This window comes from Tachypleus tridentatus, chromosome 4, assembly GCF_004210375.1.
Source record: "Tachypleus tridentatus isolate NWPU-2018 chromosome 4, ASM421037v1, whole genome shotgun sequence".
NCBI lineage: Eukaryota > Metazoa > Arthropoda > Merostomata > Xiphosura > Limulidae > Tachypleus > Tachypleus tridentatus.
Window position 1 is genome coordinate 20,871,086 of NC_134828.1, and position 19,108 is coordinate 20,890,193.

The 19,108-nt window shown below is 31.4% G+C and overlaps 1 protein-coding gene and 1 long non-coding RNA gene across 2 annotated transcripts in view; both read right to left on the bottom strand.

The window, feature by feature from the left end:
* Positions 1–7,032, bottom strand: LOC143248645 (uncharacterized). The gene is made up of 2 exons (XR_013027127.1): positions 6,889–7,032; positions 1–5,901 (listed from the first exon to the last, which is right to left on the bottom strand). It is a non-coding gene; the product is annotated as an uncharacterized LOC143248645 (long non-coding RNA).
* The window catches only part of LOC143248073 (dedicator of cytokinesis protein 7-like), a 19,484-nt gene continuing 7,408 nt past the window's right edge, over positions 7,033–19,108 (bottom strand). The window contains 9 exon segments of the mRNA XM_076496509.1: positions 7,033–7,038; positions 7,661–7,774; positions 8,303–8,446; positions 12,194–12,339; positions 14,746–14,836; positions 15,554–15,643; positions 15,912–16,046; positions 16,262–16,393; positions 16,688–16,831. Of these exon segments, the coding sequence (XP_076352624.1) occupies positions 7,033–7,038; positions 7,661–7,774; positions 8,303–8,446; positions 12,194–12,339; positions 14,746–14,836; positions 15,554–15,643; positions 15,912–16,046; positions 16,262–16,393; positions 16,688–16,831 (1,002 nt within the window).

Sequence of the window (19,108 nt, forward strand, 5' to 3'; positions counted from 1 at the left end):
TGATCATTTAGAAATGTCTTTTTATTATTGAAAACGGAGTAGCAACAAACATACAGTATTTGTAGAAAACGTTAACGAAATAATTAAAAGCTGGCACATCAATACACGCAAACGAAGTTTTATTTACATAGAATTTTGTCGTACATATTTCTTAGATGTGTTATAGGATGACTGAAGGTGAAATGTTATGTATCACCTACCACTCTGTGTTCTTACACTTAAGTAATGAATGTATTACAGATTTCTGTTCTTACACTCACTACAAATTTTAATGAGTTCTATTTCCAGATTCAGGCGAACCAAATTATTTTGTAACTGTAAAATGTAAAACTTCTCCTACAGAAGGAAATGATGCTTACACGTAGTTATTAATTAGAGTGACAAAATAATTAAAGTTGTAACTTAAGAAATGTTATTTAAACAACGCTACATACAACTTGGTTACAAAAAATCAAGAAAAACAAAGGGATTAATATAAAATATAAGTTTTTGCAACGTCCACATCACAAAGATGGAATAGAGATATGCAAGGTGAGTTTTGAGTTCTAACTGATGGAGATATGCAAGGTGAGTTTTGAGTTCTAACTGATGGAGATATGCAAGGTGAGTTTTGAGTTCTAACTGATGGAGATATGCAAGGTGAGTTTTGAGTTCTAACTGATGGAGATATGCAAGGTGAGTTTTGAGTTCTAACTGATAGAGATATGCAAGGTGAGTTTTGAGTTCTAACTGATAGAGATATGCAAGGTGAGTTTTGAGTTCTAACTAATAGAGATATGCAAGGTGAGTTTTGAGTTCTAACTGATAGAGATATGCAAGGTGAGTTTTGAGTTCTAACTGATAGAGATATGCAAGGTGAGTTTTGAGTTCTAACTGATAGAGATATGCAAGGTGAGTTTTGAGTTCTAACTGATAGAGATATGCAAGGTGAGTTTTGAGTTCTAACTGATAGAGATATGCAAGGTGAGTTTTGAGTTCTAACCGGTTAGCTTCATAAAAGTAATACTAATATTAAAACCTTTAACTTGGGTGGAATATAAGAAAAAAATACCTAATATATAACACTAATTTTAAACAGAAACTACACGATAAAATGGCATTATGTTACAACATGTATTAAAACTCACACCAACTTTAGACTCACTACAGCAATCCATGTTATTTTTTCAGTGAATAAAACTTACTTAGAAATTACACATTTTTTTTTACCAAATTTTTTTCCTGTGTCAAGTTTAAGTGCAGTAATAAAATGCTCTAATTTAGTTTCTCTTTCATTATTTAGAAACACAGGGTAGTAGTAATTCTTCAATATTTTAGAGATATGTAATAGGTTTTACTAATACTAAGATGGCACATTATCACAAAAGGCATGCTTTTTTATTGGCTAATACAATCTACATCTGCAAGTTATCTTGAAGGTAAACTATAGGAACTTGACAAAATGCATTAATCTACATGGTTCCCACACCTTATATAGAATGAAGTTCTTTGACTTTAACCACACCATTCCCTTATCAAAATATGTTATTCCTTGACCACATGTTTTATTCTTGTAATATATCATTACCTACAATAATGTACAAAATTTTAAACATTGTTTCTCTATTGTTTTACAAATACAAAAGTTTTATGTAAAGAGCCACAGTTTGTTGAAATACCACTTTGCAAAGTTACAATATGATCAATTGTGACATTCTTGAATTATTCATACTTTGAGTATAGAGAACAAGGGCCGTTTATCCATTTGTTTATCATATTAAATACTAACTACACTTTCTAATTTTAAGTCACAAAATATTAGAAAGTAAACAACCCTACAGCTTTTAACAATGTGACTATTACATTTCAACTTTATATAAGTGGAAGGAATGTTTATAACTGTAGTAAAATGGAATATTCTTCAGCAAGCACATTCCTCATATGGCAAACATTCATGAAAGCAATATTTACTGATGTGTTTACACATGCACATAACTCACATTTGCTGACCTCACATTGAGGTAAACTCATATTTTCAATATTTCATAAAACAACTACACATGTTAATAAAATTATTCACTGACACAGAGGACATTGTATTATTTTTGCATGTGCTTATCAAATTCATCTATCTCAAAAGTACTGACTATACATTTATCAATCAATCTTAATATCACACTTATTATTAAGTTCATGAATGTTTTATCTGTTCACAAGATCACCAAATAACTAAGTTGCAAATTCTAATCATAGAGTTAGGACACTTCATACACAGAATCAGACCTCTTGCTAAAACATTCAAAATATTTATAATTACATTAGAAACTTAACACCATCATGACATACAATCATATTTGTAAAGGTTACAGTAACTGACACAGGTACAGGTCTTACTGTACACAGACGTGTTCATAACTGACAGTGGTATAGTGTCCCGTCACTCAAGTATCAAGTTTTTAATTTTCTTCTTATGTGATGATACTTTACATTAACTGCCACTAAGCAAGACTTGTACAATAAACACTCGTGTTACTTATATTTAAACACAGTGACAAAGACTAACATCTCACTCCTACTCAACCACCCTAAATCTCCATAATAACCACACCTCACAAACATACCAAGATCTGGAAGCCCATAGCTTCAAAACAATACCAAAACTATCAGTCCAGTTCTGTCAGGTTGTGCCTACTCATATTTACACCCAGTCTTGTATCTTTCTTCCTAGCATCTTGTTTAACAGTAACATTTCCTGATATATTCTCAAGTATCAGATGCATTTAATTACAGATTAATATGAAAACAGAATGTATCCATTAAGATATAGATTATTAAATAAACATGACACATTTGTTACTAATGTACATTAAGTAAGTAGAATGTATTCATTAAAATGCAGATTAAGTAAACGTTACATATTTGTTAAAAACACAGCTTATTAAGTAAACATTAAAACGTAGATTATAAAGTAAACATTAAAACGTAGATTATAAAGTAAACAGGACGTATTCATTATAAAGTAAACAGGACGTATTCATTATAAAGTAAACAGGACGTATTCATTATAAAGTAAACAGAACGTATTCATTATAAAGTAAACAGGACGTATTCATTATAAAGTAAACAGGACGTATTCATTATAAAGTAAACAGGACGTATTCATTATAAAGTAAACAGGACGTATTCATTATAAAGTAAACAGGACGTATTCATTATAAAGTAAACAGGACGTATTCATTATAAAGTAAACAGGGTGTATTCATTATAAAGTAAACAGGACATATTCATTATAAAGTAAACAGGACATATTCATTATAAAGAAACAGGACATATTCATTATAAAGTAAACAGGACATATTCATTATAAAGTAAACAGGACATATTCATTATAAAGTAAACAGGACGTATTCATTATAAAGTAAACAGGACATATTTATTATAAAGTAAACAGGACATATTTATTATAAAGTAAACAGGACATATTTATTATAAAGTAAACAGGGTGTATTCATTATAAAGTAAACAGGACGTATTCATTATAAAGTAAACAGGACATATTTATTATAAAGTAAACAGGACATATTTATTATAAAGTAAACAGGACATATTTATTATAAAGTAAACAGGGTGTATTCATTACATTATAGATTATTAAGTAAACACAATCTAGTTAGGTACTCTACACAGGTTAAGCTCTTTCTACAAAGATTCATGGATAATAGTTTGTGCTACGTTCTCTAAAACCCTAACGTGTGGCATATTAAATACAGCCCATGAAATGTTCTATAGTTTACTATTTTGTAATTACACTTTTTTTCCAAACCTTATCTTTAAGTAACTAATATTACGCCTTGCCACTCATATTTTTCTTTATACAGGATTTCCTTAACTGTACTGGTGATATTCTACGGACTCTCGGAGTTATCGTCTATCAACAGCCCATTCCCTATATTGTACTACTTATCATGAGGTTGTGTGCTCTAGGCATTGCTTAGTGATGTATATTTTCTCTGATAAAGAATTAGAACAAACTACTATCATATATAATTTTTACAGCTACTTCTGATGACTAAATGAATAAATATAAGTACATGTATCAAAGAAAAACTCACCAAAATTGTGTACATTTGTTCTATCTTTGAAGTTTAAAACTCACCTAAATAACCAAACTGCTTGCTTTTGTTTAGACATCTATTAACTTTCTCCGAAACAAGTTTGTTAATGAAATAGTACAGCCAGGGTATCACTTCTTTTTGTAAGACTACTGACATGGGATGTGGCTGTTTTATGACTGCACTGTCTTTGAATGATCAAAATAATTTATTTAATGGAAACAGTCTATTCCTAAGTATATATTTATGAAGGGTTCTCGGGCTGTAGTAAAATGCTCCTTTATAATGTTTAGGGATACGAGACAAAGCCTTGTTCAGAATCTTCATACTCTGTTTAGGCAGGAACATACTCTATTACCACTATCTTTGTACTCCAAGACAACAAACGATAAATGAAAAGACTGATCTAACCAAAAGAGTTTCTGAATACAATACATACACTGATGTACTACGTGTCCTAGAATTAACTTGTAAGCAATTGTTTCAAGTTAATGATAATTAATAATTTTGTGATCTGTGTCTGAGAAGTATCACCATATCACATGAAATTACTGGGTTTCATCTGTGAGGTGAAATTTCTCGATGTTTTCCATACCAGGACCACAATGTATCAAATTAACCACCTTTTCCTAGTTTCTCTGTTCCATGGGAAACATGTACTTGGAACTATTTACAGGCCAGCCCTGAACAATTTCTCGAACATATCAATATAAAGGATGACAATAACAAAATAGACGATTACACTTCTTTTCTCACAGTCAAGATGCACGAAAGTTTAAATATCTTTACCTTCTGTTGTTAAAAGAAATCAGTAACAATATGATTATTTTTAAAGGACATTAATTACATTTTATTTTAGTGAATACGCTTCAAACAAGTTCTCACTGCATTTTCATCAACACCAATGAAACGAAAACAATAAATACACAGAACACCAAAACTTTTTAAATACATCATAACATCTATGATTAAAAACCTTCTTCTAAGGTAATATTAAATAACCAAAACCATTCTTCTTGAATTTGTGTGCCACACAAGGTGTGCTACCAAGTCAAACCGTTTTGTAAAACCAAACACCTTTGTAAACATCATGAGACTTGGAAGTCACATCAAACATCATTATAAACACACGCAGAGAAAGAAAAAGAATAGATGAGTAGATGTTAAAATGTTCGTGTCTCTTGTTCCATCAAAACCTTAACATACAATAAATGTTAAATGAAAAAATCAAACTATGTTGTTTTACAGGAAGACATCGAATCATATTACATTTTGTCACAATCATAGTTTAAAGGAAGGTTTCATGTTGACTATTTAGGATGAATTCTGTGAGGTCCTTTTCCATACCTCATGAAATAGAGTATGTATTCTTCCAACAGTTAATTTTCATTACGCCATCACAAAAGAACTTAGGTATGTATCTGTTGGAGCTTTCTACACCAGTAAGAAACTACAATAATGGGTAAAACTATCACAATTAATAACTTAATTACAAAGTATCATTTACATGTAAAAATAAAGCAACTGGTGGGAACTGTTTCAAGAACTAACAAATAATACTAGTTTTCTTGTGGATGACTACATTAAAAAGAAAGTCATATATATGATCCATCCATTCTCATCCTGGTTTCAGTATTTATAGAGAAACTGAAAGAGATGTTCAAGTGCTAATGCAAACAAATTATACTCTCCACACAACAACAAATAATAATTTGATCTTTAACGTAGGCAGCATTTCACAGATGAGTATTCTATCTTCTCTCACACCATGGGGCTTGTCTTCTGTCGAGGATCTACCTGACTATCTCTACTAATCAAAACAAATGACAGAGTTTAACAACAGCTGAAAGAAATACAACTGCCACTAAACAGCTGAAACTAAAGCACAGAATGTTTTCTAAAATGCACTAAAATTCAGTTTAGTTAACTTTATTAACAAGAAATGAATAATTCATGACTTTTTTTTGCAAGTGGCTAACACCAAATCAAGTCATGAATATAAATGTGTTTTAAAACTACGAAACTGTTGACATATATAAAACATACATCAGAACATGAGTATTAAAACTATAATGTCACACAACATAAATCAAATATGTATGTTAAAACTATAAGTTATGACACAACATAAATCAGAACAGGTGTATTAAAACTACAAAAATAATGACAAACACAATACAAATTAGAATATGTATATTGAAACTATGAAAGTGGTGACATGCATGTAATATAAAATGTGTATTGAAACTGATGACAGAACAAGTGTATTGAAACTAGAAATGATGGCACATACAACACAAATCAGAATATGCGTATCAAAACTAGAAATAATGGGACACAGTGCAAATCAGAATACGTGTATTAAAACTAGAAATGATGGCACATGCAACACAAATCAGAATATACGTATCAAAACTAGAAATGATGGCACATGCAACACAAATCAGAATATACGTATCAAAACTAGAAATGATGGCACACACTGTACAAATCAGAATATGTGTATTACAATTATGAAAAAAGGGATCTATATACTATAAATCAGGACTTAAGACTATGTGTACTGAAATTATAAAGCCAATAACAAAAAATATATAAAAAAAAACTGCTATTTTAAAGGTTCACAAGAAGATTTGAAACCTATGTAACTGTAAGAGTAATAAACAGGAAATCTCACAACTACGTAAATCACAGGAAACAACAGTAATGTAGCTCTTCCACATGTTCAGATTTTAAATATATTTAACTTTCACTACACATTACACTCATGTTATAATGAACAATTTCACACCTTTACCTTCCAGCTCTAAGTACAGCCGTTCCATTGTTTCTTAACATTGGTGCTAGATGGTCAGTGAAACGTTGATAGTTACGCTCGAGTTCTTTTTGGTAGTCTCGCTGGTCAGGGCCAATAAGATTTCTATTTTTTCTTAAGGCATCGCTACATCTGAACCAAAGAAAGGTTAACATAATCTAACTCTAATCTACTTTAGATTCTCAATAAACTTAAACTGTTTTAACAAATATCATTGATGCTGTTAGGTAAATAAAGCACAAAAGTAAAAGGAAGTTTCATTCACTTTAACAAAGAAATTAAAAACACAAGAGAAACCTGATATTCTACTGTTGAGATATGCCAATAGTGAAATTTCTTGAAAACATATAGAGAAAAAACAATCTACAAAGTGATTAGTTAATCTTATTATTTGACAGAGGTAAACAAATAATGTGCATGTATTCTTCAATTTAAAATTGTCTCATTCGGATGTCTGATTGGGTAATTAGAATAACTTCCAAAGTTGTTTCAACCATCTTTAACACTCAGACTGGACAATGTGAACAGTTGCTAAGTCAAATCATCAGACACAAAATTATCTGCAACCAAAGTGAACTTTAAGCTTTATAGGTGATGTGGTTGAGATAGAATAACAGAATTTATCAGAACCAATAACACGAAATGAGCTCAGTACAACTGCTGAAAAATATTATTCTTGGATTACAGTATTTTGTTTGTGTCTGGAAGATCAAATGAAGATAAAGCAACATTACACCTAGAACGCACCACTTACTTTTTTTTTTGAAAAGTCCTTGAAACATAACCTAAGCTTGTTTTGTAATGGTGTCGGTGTTTTGGCACCATCGACAAGATCGGACAAAAATACAACAGCAACTTCCATTGGACCCTAAACAACAAAAATAAACCAGTAATAAATACATCAACACAGATATTACATACGTTTATTTATCTGTTGTGTAGCAACAGTATACTAAACAACAATCTCTCTTTCTCTCTCTAGGTGCCAGTTTGAACAATGGAAGTCATGGTTCTCCACAGGTTCATGTCTTCTGTATATTTCAAATATCACTTACACTGACATTCATCAGTTTGCTTATGGCACTGATGTAGTTTAACCTTAGCCTTTATCATTTATGTATTATCATACATATAATTTCTCAAGTTCTATGATTATCATATAACTGTCTCAAGTCCTTTGCTAATTATACATACACGTGTTACACGTTTCAATCATTAAACACAAGTGTCAAGCCTTTTGAGCATTATGGTCTTTTAGGTACAGATTACTCACACAATTCAGATAAACATAGAACATTATGTCTTTGCTCTTGCAAAATATTTATCACCAGACAATAACAAACTTCTGTCTGTTAATTATAAACATAAATAACTTCTTTTTGTTGTTGTTTTTTACCTGGTTTACCGTAGTTCCAATACATCCTTGTAAAACCATCTGTAAGATCTTTGGGTCAGCTGGTTCTTGCCAAGTTGCAATGGCCAATTCTTTGGTCTTCTTCCTAATATCATCTATTGCTACTTCTATGGGTGTAAGGACAACCTTTAAAGAAATAATTAACGAACATTACACATATAAACTAAAACAATCACATCTAAACAGTGTTTTATGTGACATGTGGGCTAAAAGGTGTGGTCAGACAAAAGAATCATGATAATTTTAAGATGCTGGATAGATGGAGGGAAATCAGTCATCAAACAAACACATCTTTCTGCAACCTATATAGACAATCTATACTGACATTTAACCATACCAGCCAATGTTTTACAACATGTTGTGACTACAACTTAAGTATACTTGTACACGTTTTATAATGCTCTGTAACTACAAAATAAACACACTGGTTTATATTTTATAATGCTTTGTAACTACAACCTAAATACACTGGTTTATGTTTTAAAATGCTTTGTAACTACAACCTAAATACACTAGTTTATATTTTATAATGCTTTGTAACTACAACCTAAATACACTAGTTTATATTTTATAATGCTTTGTAACTACAACCTAAATACACTAGTTTATATTTTATAATGCTTTGTAACTACAACCTAAATACACTGGTTAATATTTTATAATGCTTTCTAACTACAACCTAAATACACTGGTTAATATTTTATAATGCTTTCTAACTACAACCTAAATACACTGGTTAATATTTTATAATGCTTTGTAACTACATCCTAATAACACTGGTTAATATTTTATAATGCTTTGTAACTACAACCTAAATACACTAGTTTATATTTTATAATGCTTTGTAACTACAACCTAAATACACTAGTTTATATTTTATAATGCTTTGTAACTACAACCTAAATACACTGGTTTAAATTTTATAATGCTGTGTAACTACAACCTAAATACACTGGTTTATGTTTTAGAATGCTTTGTAACTATAATCTAGGTACACTGGTTTATATTTTATAATGCCTTGTAACTACAACCTAAATACACTGGTTAATATTTTATAATGCTTTGTAACTACAACCTAAATACACTAGTTTATATTTTATAATGCTTTGTAACTACAACCTAAATACACTAGTTTATATTTTATAATGCTTTGTAACTACAACCTAAATACACTGGTTTAAATTTTATAATGCTGTGTAACTACAACCTAAATACACTGGTTTATGTTTTGGAATGCTTTGTAACTATAATCTAGGTACACTGGTTTATATTTTATAATGCCTTGTAACTACAACCTAAATACACCGGTTTATATTTTATAATGCTTTGTAACTACAACTAAATGCACTGGTTTATATTTTATAATGCTCTGTAACTACAACCTAAATACAGTGGTTTATGTTTTATAATGATTTGTAACTACAACCTAAATACAGTGGTTTATGTTTTATAATAATTTGTAACTACAACCTAAATACACTGGTTTATGTTTTATAATGCTTTGTATTTTTGTAACATTTCTGGATATATAGATATTTAATTGCAATTTTAACAATACTGAGAGATTATAGGAATATAACTAAGCAATTAAAACTGAAGAAAAGACTTTTCAAGATTTTCTGTGAAATGTCATTTAACAAAAATGCATATTCTAACTGAGGGAAAAGTTAGGACACCCCCACATTTAACCCATATAAAATGGCTCAACTCCCACACAGGTGTATCACACCAGATGCATGTGATTAGAAGATCATTACTCAGCATTGTGAATGAGGTGTGCCCTATTTAAACCTCAGACATTTAGTTTGGTGCGCCCCTGACTGTTGAAGTGAGAGTGAGCACCATGGTGAGAGCAAAAGAGCTGTCTGAGGCCTTCAGAAAGAAAAAACTGTAGCAGCTTATGAGTCTGGTAAGGGATTTAAAAAGATCCCAAAAGATTTTGAAATCAGCCATTCCACTGTCCGGAAAATAGTCAACAAGTGGAGGGCTTTCAAAATAATTGCCAACATGCCCAGGTCTGGTCGTCCAAGCAGGTTCACCCCGAGAGCAGACCGCAAGATGCTAAAAGAGGTCTCCAAACACCCTAACATGTCATTACAGGACCTACAGCAAACTCTGGCAACTGTTGATGTGAAAGTGCATGCCTCTACAATCAGAAAGAGACTGCACAAGTTTAACTTGCATGGGAGGTGTGCAAGGAGGAAACCTTTGCTCTCTAAGAGAAACATCAAGGCCAGACTGAAGTTTGCCAGAGAGAATGTAGACAAAGACCAGGACTTCTGGAATAATGTTCTTTGGACGGATGAGTCCAAAATTGAATTATTTGGACACCAGGATAGAGGACGTATTTGGCGTAAACCAAATACAGCATTCCAGGAAAAGAACCTCATACCAACTGTGAAGCATGGAGGTGGAAGTGTCATGGTTTGGGGCTCCTTTGCTGCAGCAGGACCTGGACAGCTCACAATCACAGAACCCACTATGAATTCTACTGTGTATCAGAGGGTGCTTGAGGATCATGCGAGACCATCTGTACGAAAATTAAAGCTGAAGCGGAACTGGACCCTGCAATACGACAATGACCCAAAACATACCAGTAAATTCACCAAGGACTGGCTGAAAACTAAGAAATGGAGAGTCCTGGAATGACCAAGTCAAAGCCCAGATCTTAATCCCATTGAGATGCTGTGGGGTGACTTGAAACTGGTTGTACATGCAAGAAACACCTCAAACATCTCACAGCTGACAGAATTCTGCATTGAGGAGTGGGGGCAAACTTTCTTCAGACCAATGTCAGAGACTGGTAGATGACTACAAGAAGTGTCTCACTGCAGTTATTTCAGCCAAAGGGGGTAACACTAATAATTAGGGGGTAGGGTGTCCTAACTTTTTCCTCAGTTACAATATGCAGTTGTGTAGAATTACATTTACAGAAGATCTTGAAAAGTCTTTTCTTCAGTTTTAATTGTTTAGTTATATTCCTATAATCTCTCAGTATTGTTAAAATTGAGATTAAATATCTATATATCCAAAAATGTTACAAAAATACACAGGCTTTCATAGGATGTCCTAATTTTTTCACATGACTGTAGGTACACTGGTTTATGTTTTATAATGATTTGTAACTACAACCTAAATACACTGGTTTATGTTTTATAATGCTTTGTAACTACAACCTAAATACACTGGCTTATGTTTTATAATGCTCTGTAAGTACAACCTATGTATACTTGTTTTGTAATGCTCTGTGAATGCAATCCAAGTATACTGATTTATGTTTTGTAATACTCTGTGAATGCAATCCAAGTATACTCATTTATGTTTTATAATGTCTACAGTCTAATTATACTAGTTTTTATTTTATAAATTTTTAGACACGTTTAGAGTACTCCTAAATTACAATAAAGGTGATAAAATGTTTTAGTAATTGACATTTTCCAAATAATACTCCAACAAATATTCAGTCAGTAATATATACGATTTGAAACTTTCTAAAATTAAAACCAAAATTGACTTTTTCTACTTTGAAAGACACAGTTTTCACACACCCAGCTTGAAAGAAACTGAAGATGGCACACCCTACTTTGAAAGAGAGTAAATTTAACTCTTACTACCTTGAGAGAGACTGAAGTTGACTTATTATTTTAAAGAAACTAAAATTGACTCATCACACCTTAAAAGAGAGTGAAGTTGATTCTTACTAGCTTGAGAAACACCAAAGTTGATTCTTGATAGCTTGAAAGAGACTGAAATTGCTGTTTATTGGTTTGAAAGAGATAAAAGTTGGCTCTTTATTCTTTAAAGAGGTGAAGTTGACTCATGTTAACTTGAAATAGATGTAAACTGATTATTATTCTGAAAGAACCTTCTCACCTGTTTTCTCTTAGTAACCTGAACCCTTGTCTTTACATAAGGAAAGCTGTTTTCTGTAGTTAGAATGGTTCTTCTCTTAAACTGTTCATGCAAATCTCCATGAGCCCTACCATCCGGAGTGAAGGGCGTGGCATACACAAAACAGTCTGTGAAACAGTCAATCTGTTAATTAATGCTATGTCAAGATCATTATTAAGATACCCAAGTTATTCTTGTCTGACTAAATACTATTCAACATTTTTCTGTTAAATTTGTTCGTAACTGTACATTAAATGGTTCAAAAAATAATCCTAAACTTTAAATAAATAAATAAATACAAAGTAGTAGAAATGACATTAAATCTCTCAACAGGGATTTGGTCAATTTGACCCACCTTGTGACCTTTTTGTACTCATTTCAAAGTCTTTATACAATTTTATACTAATAATTTTTAATAGTGTGTACATTTTCATGAAATTTAGCAGTCTTTCAGTAACCATTATAATTATTTCACATACAAAAATCATATTTGTGAAGTATTTTCAATAAACTAAAAAAAGATTTGTACTTGAACATGCGAGTACAGTAGAACCCCTCTAAGTGGCCACCCCTCAGATTCAGTCACCCCTTAAAAGCAGTCATTCAATCACAGTCCCTTTTTGTTTACATAATCCCTAATTATGTACAATGGAACCCCTCTAATCAGGCCAATTTGTCTCAGTGACAAAGATGGCTGTTTTAGACAGGTTCCACTGTATTTGTTTTGAATAGTCAATGTGCAAAGTGATTTTCATGTTATGATTAAAAATACTTTTCTTCGTCTTAAAAATCTCTAATTTAATTTGTAGAATCTCTAAAACCACCTAAATAGACTTCAAATGTTTTATATTTTATCTGTTATTTTCTGAATCCTAACTCCACACATGGTTGATCAATTTGACTAACCTCATAACCACCAGAAGAAAATAAATTGAAATGCATCTAAATCACTCTCTTTTTCTTTCTAGAATAACTTCAAATGTAGTTTGAAACTACAGTTGTTTATCCTAAGTAACCTTAAACTTGGTATGGTAAACTTCTATTTATAATTAAATTATATTGTTTTATAACTTTTTGAACCATGTCCACCTACCATTTGTGCCATTATAAGCTGTAAATCACTTGAGGAATATGCAGCTCATGCACTATCAAATTACATCATTCACAAGCTATTCCAAACTTCATGCTTGCATGCATGCCTTGTGAAATATTTTTATTATATTAGCATTATTATATATTTTATAACCTTAAAGAACCTAAAACGACCCCTACTGTTACATTTTAGCTCCTTTTGTAATTATTAATAAAGAATAAACATGAAAATTAAAAAATAAAGTACTTACTCAATCTTCTGTTTTCTTACTGTAAATTGTCCATCACATTCAACCCTACTTTTTTATACTAATGGCAGTGATGCACTAAATTTTTATTTAATTAAATAATGCACCAAATAAAACAGACTAATAGCAAGTCAAAAGTAGACAATTTCCCCTAACTCTAAAACATTTTTAAGCTTTCTAGCTGAGTGACAAGAACTTACAAATTCATCATAGCTACTTCTTAGCCTTCCCATGTTGGTCCTGAGTAAAATTGGCAATTATCTGTTTAGAACACAATGTTATACAATACATCATTTGATACATGAAAATCTTGTCTTTCTATTGGTAATAGATGATAAAAAGTTAAACATAAGAGAGAACTATTAAAAAATCCTGAAAAAGAGAATGAAAGAGGTAAGTGTGATTCTGTTTGATAGCTCTGTAACCAAACAAAATTGAAGGATATAAAAATTATAGTTTGTCTGAACAATGACAAATTAATTTTCTACATTTTGGAGAGGTTGTAGATAAAATAGAGAAGAAAAATGTGTCACATGTCACAAGGAAAATTCAGGATTTTTTAACACTCCTTTAAAAGTGGGGCCTAATAGGCCCCAGAGCAACTTGAAAGGTTATTAATATTAGGCTAATAATTTTGTATTTAAATGAAATTGCCATTTAAATCCATTAATGAATGGATTAACGAGATTCCAATTGTCCCTATCTACTATCTAGCGAAACCACAGCCAGGGGAACGGGCTTGGAGAAATCAGGACTAGAAACGTCTTTTCATAGGAGTGTTAAAAATACTGTCTTTTAGAATTAAGAAATTAAAACTTATATACTGTTAAAATGTGGATTATTAGCCAAGATTTTATGCTATAATAATTGATATAACTTAAATGAAAAGTAGTTTAATAATAATTGGAATGTAAGAGATCTAAAACCTTGTGTTGTGTGCCGTAAAGGTGACAGTGTTAATGTATAAAACAAGTACACTATGAAACTTTCTACACAACAATCTAATATACAAATACGCATTTTAAACTTAATTGAGTTTTTAAAAAACCATATTAACATTATAATAATACAACATACAACACTGTAGTGTATTTCACTATGAAAACTGAGTTCACCAATGCCTTTTTGGTAATACTTACTAAGTTGTGACTATTTTGCAAAGCATGGCATTTGAAAAACAGAAAGGAAACTTACTGATATTATAGTTCTTTTCAAAATATGTCACTCTGTTTCTTTCTTCATACATTTCAAAATAAGGTTCCACATAGGTTATCTGAATGTAAGCCTATATCAAAAGGATAAAAATCAGACATCGGCACATATTGTGAAGGTTATTAATAATCTAATATTTTAGAAGAAACAACAATCATTCAACTTTTTTTTTTGTTAGTACAATGATAATAAATATCAGACAGTTCATCATGTCTTGCTAATTAATTATTTATTTGTAGTTTTCAAGAAGTTATTCTCTTTCCTTAATAAATGGATAACTTTGTTTTGGCATCTTTGTAAGTATAGCAAAGCTGCTAAGGCAATCTGCAGTCATTTTGTCTTTTTTTAACTACTGACCAACAAATGAAAATTTGTCAATAGCACTCCACTACCCACACTAAGGGATTGATTCTCACTCTTATAACACACCTACAGTTTAAAAGTCCAAGGTAATAATATTTTGTGGTATTGCAGATTTTTAAACCATGTTCACCATCTATAAAGCTTGGAGTTCTTTCAGAGGAGCCGCACATTGGCTCAGCAATAAATCTGAAGGCATTTAACACTACAAATCAGATTTCAATATTGTGGTTGGCATAACACATAGCCTGTTGTGTAGCTTTGTGCTTAGCAACAAACAAATCTACCATAAGGCTAACCCATACTCCCATATTAAACTCATTGTATATGCATCCAAACAAGGTAAACTTTTAAATAAAGATATCTTTAAAGACACATATCCAAAGACCTATACAACTTAAAAGGAAAAACTCAATTTATCATCCATTACTTTTTCTTGGTTCAGCTTTGATGAGTCAACAGTGTTGGAGTCCTTGATGACCTCTGTACATTCAGCTCCAAATCTTTCTGAATAAAAATTCTGAAATACAAAATGAAACTTTTTAACAACATACACAATATATTTCATTTAGAGACAAATATTATTGTATAACTACTTGATAGTGCAAAAGCTATGCAGAATTGTGCAAAAAAGAAAGAAAAAAACAACTGACAAACTCCAAAATCTGTCACTGGTGGACATGTTAAAAGTAGAAATCTGTTATGATTATATAGTTACAATCTCATCTTATTATAAGAAATTTGGCTATCTCACGTTGCTCAATAATAGTTTCATAAAGTCTTTTTACCTCTAAGCGATGAGATATCTCTGGTAGCTTGGTCAGGGTTGGTTCCTTGTAAATGAATTCTTTTTCATCCAAGTCTCCAAATTTGTAGCCATAGAACCCCACTCTAAAGTAGGTTCCAAAAACACGCTTTCCAGTCTTGAGAAAAGTAAACAAAACTACAAATGTTAAATTTGGTGCTAAAGACGTGCTTCCTAATCCTACAAAAATTACAACAAACTACAAATTTAAACTTTTTTTAATGTATACTTTACAATAAATTTTTTCCCATAGTTATCCAAACAAATTTCTTAAAATAGTAGTAGTTTTGGATGCACAAAAAAAACAACTTATTCAATAATCATGGTTAACACCTGTTGATCTATTTTGGTGAAAGCCTCATGAAGTTTGTTGTGAATATTAGCCAATTTCTTGTAATCACGATGAGCTTCGGCAATGGGGATCAGTATTTTGTAGACTTCATTCATTGCTTCATACGTTCCTGCCTACAAAATGAGGTATTTAAAAGAATCATAATGAAACATGAGTTTAAATATTAACTTTTACTTGACATTTGCAAAAATTAATTTGACAATAATAAACATGCATATCTACTTCTTTATAACTCTCTTCAAAAAGGAAAATATAATTGAAACATTTTCAGCAATAGAAAAAAATAACTATCCCTTGACTATAGTCTAAGCATCATTACAAAGGGTTTTTATTAAATTTATTAATGTGTAATCCCTTTCTAAATCTAAGATATGTTTGAACAAAATGCAGGTTACTAAGATGCTTACCAAAGAGAAAGAACTAGCAGCTTGTTCCAACAAACCAGTAAGACCGTTCTCTGTGAAGTACTTTCCAGTACAAATTCCTTCTTCATCGGGGGATAAAATGTCATCTGATACAGCACTTTCCTCAAGAATGTTGTATGATAGGGACTGTGACAAACAAACAGATGTTACATACACAGTTTAAACTCTCACTTTAACCCTATGTGCTTGGAATTGGTCCAATAGAACAGTGCCATATTAGGAAATTATAATTTATCATAATTTTGAATTAATTCTACACATTTTTGTAAAATTTCACAAAATTTTGTTAACTGTACAATTCAATTGTACACACATATACTAAATTTTTACTAAAGATTTGTTTGTGAATTTACTAAGTCAGTCTGACTCAGACTGAGTGAAAAGTCATTTTCATTTTATGAATTGAAATACTTTTCTTCCTCTAACCAGTTTTTGTGTTTCATTTCCATAACCTCTAGAGCCTCCTAAATGAATGTCAATTTTTTTGGGTAGAACTGTATATTTTATTTGTCATTTTGTCTACTCTAACACTAACTGTAGTAAAATCCCAAATTGTGTGCAGTGTACAGTAAAATAAAAGATTGAAAAATATAAAATAAATGGAACAACAGCTTTTTTTTTTTTGATACATAATATCACTTGTTTCATGTGGGCCTTACCTTTAAAGTTAACTGTTAACCTTTTCATGTCTATTATATCTGTAAACCTGAGGTTTTATTGTTCTATTTAAAATGTACATCAGCTCTAATCCTCCCACCAAAACCTGTAAACACAGTAGGAATTAATTAGCCATAGATCACAAACATTACAGGTGAAGTATACGGCCCATGTGGAGTTTGCAAGTGCAAACCATATTTGAGCTTGGCCTGATTATTTTCACAAAGTTGGTTCTTCAGATAAAAATTCCCAGAGCTTTCAAATATCAGTTTTAGAACAGAAAAAACATCAGGAAATAGAACAAAATATCCTAAAAGAACTATATTTTAACCAGCCTTTAATTAAGCTACAAATATGTTTTAAAAAGTATTTTCCTGCTGGGAGAAGAAAAGCACACAAATGAAAGAAGCCAAGTGTTAAATTACCAGCATCAAAAAGATCATGTCCCCCACTGAACCTTGTGAAGAACAATTTAGTTAGGCCACCTGCCTAATTATGAACATCAACATGAATTAGCCTCTCAATGAACTTTTTGAAGAACAATTTGGTCAAGACCAAATGCCTAATTATGAGCATCAACACAAGCTAGCCTATCAACAAACCTTGTGAAGAACTATTTGGTCAAGACCAAATGCCTAATTATGAGCATCAACACAAGCTAGCCTATCAACAAACCTTGTGAAGAACTATTTGGTCAAGACCAAATGCCTAATTATGAGCATCAACACAAGCTAGCCTATCAACAAACCTTGTGAAGAACTATTTGGTCAAGACCAAATGCCTAATTATGAGCATCAACACAAGCTAGCCTATCAACAAACCTTGTGAAGAACTATTTGGTCAAGACCAAATGCCTAATTATGAGCATCAACACAAGCTAGCCTATCAACAAACCTTGTGAAGAACTATTTGGTCAAGACCAAATGCCTAATTATGAGCATCAACACAAGCTAGCCTATCAACAAACCTTGTGAAGAACTATTTGGTCAAGACCAAATGCCTAATTATGAGCATCAACACAAGCTAGCATATCAATGAACCTTGTGAAGAACTATTTGGTCAAGACCAAATGCCTAATTATGAGCATCAACACAAGCTAGCCTATCAACAAACCTTGTGAAAAACAAATTTGGTCATAAATAATCTAACAGTAAATGTCAAAGAAAAATACTGACATTTTGTAAAAGACAGAATGAGATAAGAGGGGCATGGCACATGGATTTGACCTATTTTTTCTTATATATCAGTGAAGAAGATTAGAAGCTAGAAATTTAAATTCTGACTTACCAATATCTGTAGTATAAGTGTGTGGTTGATGGAACACTTTGAAGATCAAAGAAAATTAAAAAGAAAATCTAATAATGGGCAATTTGAAGCACACACATCAGGTGATATAGAGAATAGAAGACTGTGAATTAATTCAAATATTAAACCTTTGAATTATAAACTACATTTTGATGCTAAGTTTACTTGCATACATTAACGACAAGTTACTTAAATTTTTTATTGCAACTTTATATATAAAAAAGACTGACATTCAAACTTTGACCCTTCCTTACACATAGGGTTAAGTAGACATACATATGATTCTTTCAGAAACTTACATAAAAACAAACAAAAATAACAGTTGTCTGAAAAATATAATAAGATGAATGAGAAATTTACTGAGACAGATTTTTCCTACTAATTTCCTTCACCATCAAAAGATCCTTGTCTAAAAACACTTTAATACATTGTCCACAGGTA